At 33.3% G+C, this 2694-nt stretch overlaps 1 protein-coding gene across 1 annotated transcript; it reads right to left on the bottom strand.

Annotated features, from left to right (window-relative positions):
• Positions 1 to 745: 745 nt before the first annotated feature.
• LOC111890019 (uncharacterized) lies at positions 746 to 1697 on the bottom strand. Its single transcript, XM_052768863.1, has 2 exons — positions 1307 to 1697; positions 746 to 1155 (listed from the first exon to the last, which is right to left on the bottom strand). The coding sequence occupies exons 1-2, from the start codon at positions 1695 to 1697 to the stop codon at positions 746 to 748; spliced, it is 801 nt and encodes a 266-aa protein (XP_052624823.1).
• Positions 1698 to 2694: the final 997 nt, after the last annotated feature.

Below are 2694 nucleotides of genomic sequence, written 5' to 3'. Positions count from 1 at the left end.
GATGCATTACCAACGTGTGTAATGAAATTAACATAAAATACAACAACACGTAATTATAAATAAATAAAGTAATATGATGGATTAAGTGTGATTTGCTAAAAATGAATAAAATATGCTACACAAAAGTTGGCTACAAATTTCAAAAAGCTTCCTTATAAACAACATTGGAAGTTTTATTTGTGAGTTTGTCATCGTTATCTAAAATTAATAATTTTAATCCCTCTTTGCTTTGAACTATAGATAAGGCAACATACAATTGTCCATGTGAAAAAACTAGATATTTCATAAACAAACCAACCTTTGATAACGATTGTCCTTGACATATATTAATAGTCATTGCAAAACATACGGCCAAAGGAAACTGTCTTCTTGTGAATTTGAAGGGAATCTTTTTTTCTGATGGAGTTAAAGACATTCTTGGAATAAAAGTCCGGTTTCCAATATTAGTTCAAGTTATTATACGTGCCTTAATAACACGTTTCCCCAATGATAACACCTGTAGTCTTGTGCCATTACATAAGCCATTTTTCTGATCAATATTTTTCAGTAACATTACTGGAACACCAATTTTTAAAACTAACTTATGATTTGGTAAACCGGATACTTTAAGACCATTTAATACATCAGGAGAGTATAAATTTGCATCAAATTGATCATGGACAAATTCGGATTCACATATGCTGTCTAAACTTAAATATTCAACTTCATCTCCTGGAAACTTCTTAAGCAAACGGTCGTTTATTTCCTAGACAACTTCATTTTTTGGAGCAAGTATCGCTCTTTCTTGGAAATAATTTATATCGCTATAGTTCTCTAAAATTGAAGGATATACAAACTCAATTAAAGAACCTATAGGATCAAGTGAATCATTAATGAGAATATCATACGGAATATTGATAATTGTTTCACCGTCGTTCGGACCACCAAGTTTGCCTTCTCTTATATCCAAAAGCCAATTTGCAAAATCTCTTATTTTTACTATATCAGATTGATTCCTTCCAACAGTTAGCCTCATGTTTTTTGTTAATCTATGGACTTTGCAATGTTGCCATAAATACGAAGAACTCAAAGAAGCATTTACAATGTTCTGTCTACTGCCACTCGGAACAACAGGTAGAATCTGTCTAAAATCTCCTCCAAAGACAATAACTTTCCCTCAAAATGGAATATTTGAGATGGTTGAATTTCTGCACCTTAACAAATTTTTCAAAAGTTCGATCTAAAGCTTCAAATGCATGCTTATGGACCATAGGTGCTTCATCCCAAATTATTAAAGAGGTTTTTCTTATTAAGTTAGCCAACTCACCGTCTGGATTTATTTTACAAAAAGAATCCTTTGTAAGTTCAAACGGAACTATAAATCGAGAGCGTGCTGTTCTACCACCGAGTAATAATAAGGAAGCAATACCGCTTGAAGCAACATTTAAGACAATATTACCTTTAGATCTAATTGCTGCAGATATTGTTTTCCATAAAAAAGTTTTACCCGTTGCACCATAACCGTAAACAAAGAAGACACCTCCTTTATTTTCTTGAATAGCACTCATGATGTTTAGCAAAATGTTACGTTGCTCATTTGTTAATGAAAGAAACATACGATCATAGTCATTCTTTATAACGGGAATGTCGTAATCTAGCTCCTCGGTGATAAGTCGATTGTTTGAAGAAGAAACGGATTCAACATCTGGGTATGGCATGTTTTTGAAGTTTTTGAGAGTAGAGTTGTTTCAAAGTAAAATTTGTTCTATTTCGAACAAAGTTAAGTTTTTAAGTTCATCTACTCCGAGTGACAATTCTGCACAAAAATATTAAATAATTAATAAAATATGTGTTCGATATTTAATAATTTTATTACTAAATATTTAATGGGTGTTGAATAATAAAAAGAAATTAATTTAAATAAAAAATAAGAAAAAAGTGTAATACCTATAGACTTAAATCTTTGTCGTTGGTTATATAGAATTCCATCTGCCAGATATTCCCATGTATTTTCCCAAACGACCTCTGGTTTAGACATACTATTACACATCAACAATGTAGCAAATAAGAAGCGTAGATAAAAACCAGATCCAGAATGACTTGCTTCTTCAATTGCCTCAATGTATTCCTTGTCATCATCTAATAGTCTGAGTGCATAACAAGCATCTCTAAAAGAAGAATGTGTTTCACCATTTACCATGCAAATTTCATCAAATGATGTTGGACCTTTTACTTTATTTAAAAGAATCCTTAAGAAATATGCTTCACCTAGTTTAGGTGAAACCGAATGAATTCTACCGATGGTGTAACAACGAAAATTTTAAAACAAATTTTTCATTTCTAAAAATGTATTTTCATCCAAAACAAGGCATAAATATCCAACGTGTCATGTCATAATACAATCATATAAATCCCAAGATCATAAATCATCCATCAGTGTGTATAGATCACGCCGGCGCCTTCCCACGGTCCTTGCTAGTACCTGAAACACATACACATCAGCTGTAAGCATAAATGCTTAATGAGTTCCCCAAAATACAACTTACGCACATACGCCTTTCCAGGCCCTGACCTTCCGGTCCATGTGTCTCAGGGGACTTCCGTCCCTGCTGGGTAAACCTTCCGGTCCTACCCACACCAACCTTACGGTCCACATTACAACGCCTTCCGACCCATAACATAATGCCTTCCGGCCCATATCAATCATATCATACA

Source organism: Lactuca sativa, chromosome 2 (assembly GCF_002870075.4).
Source record: "Lactuca sativa cultivar Salinas chromosome 2, Lsat_Salinas_v11, whole genome shotgun sequence".
In the NCBI taxonomy this organism is placed as follows: domain Eukaryota; kingdom Viridiplantae; phylum Streptophyta; class Magnoliopsida; order Asterales; family Asteraceae; genus Lactuca; species Lactuca sativa.
This window is presented reverse-complemented; position numbering and strand designations above follow the sequence as displayed.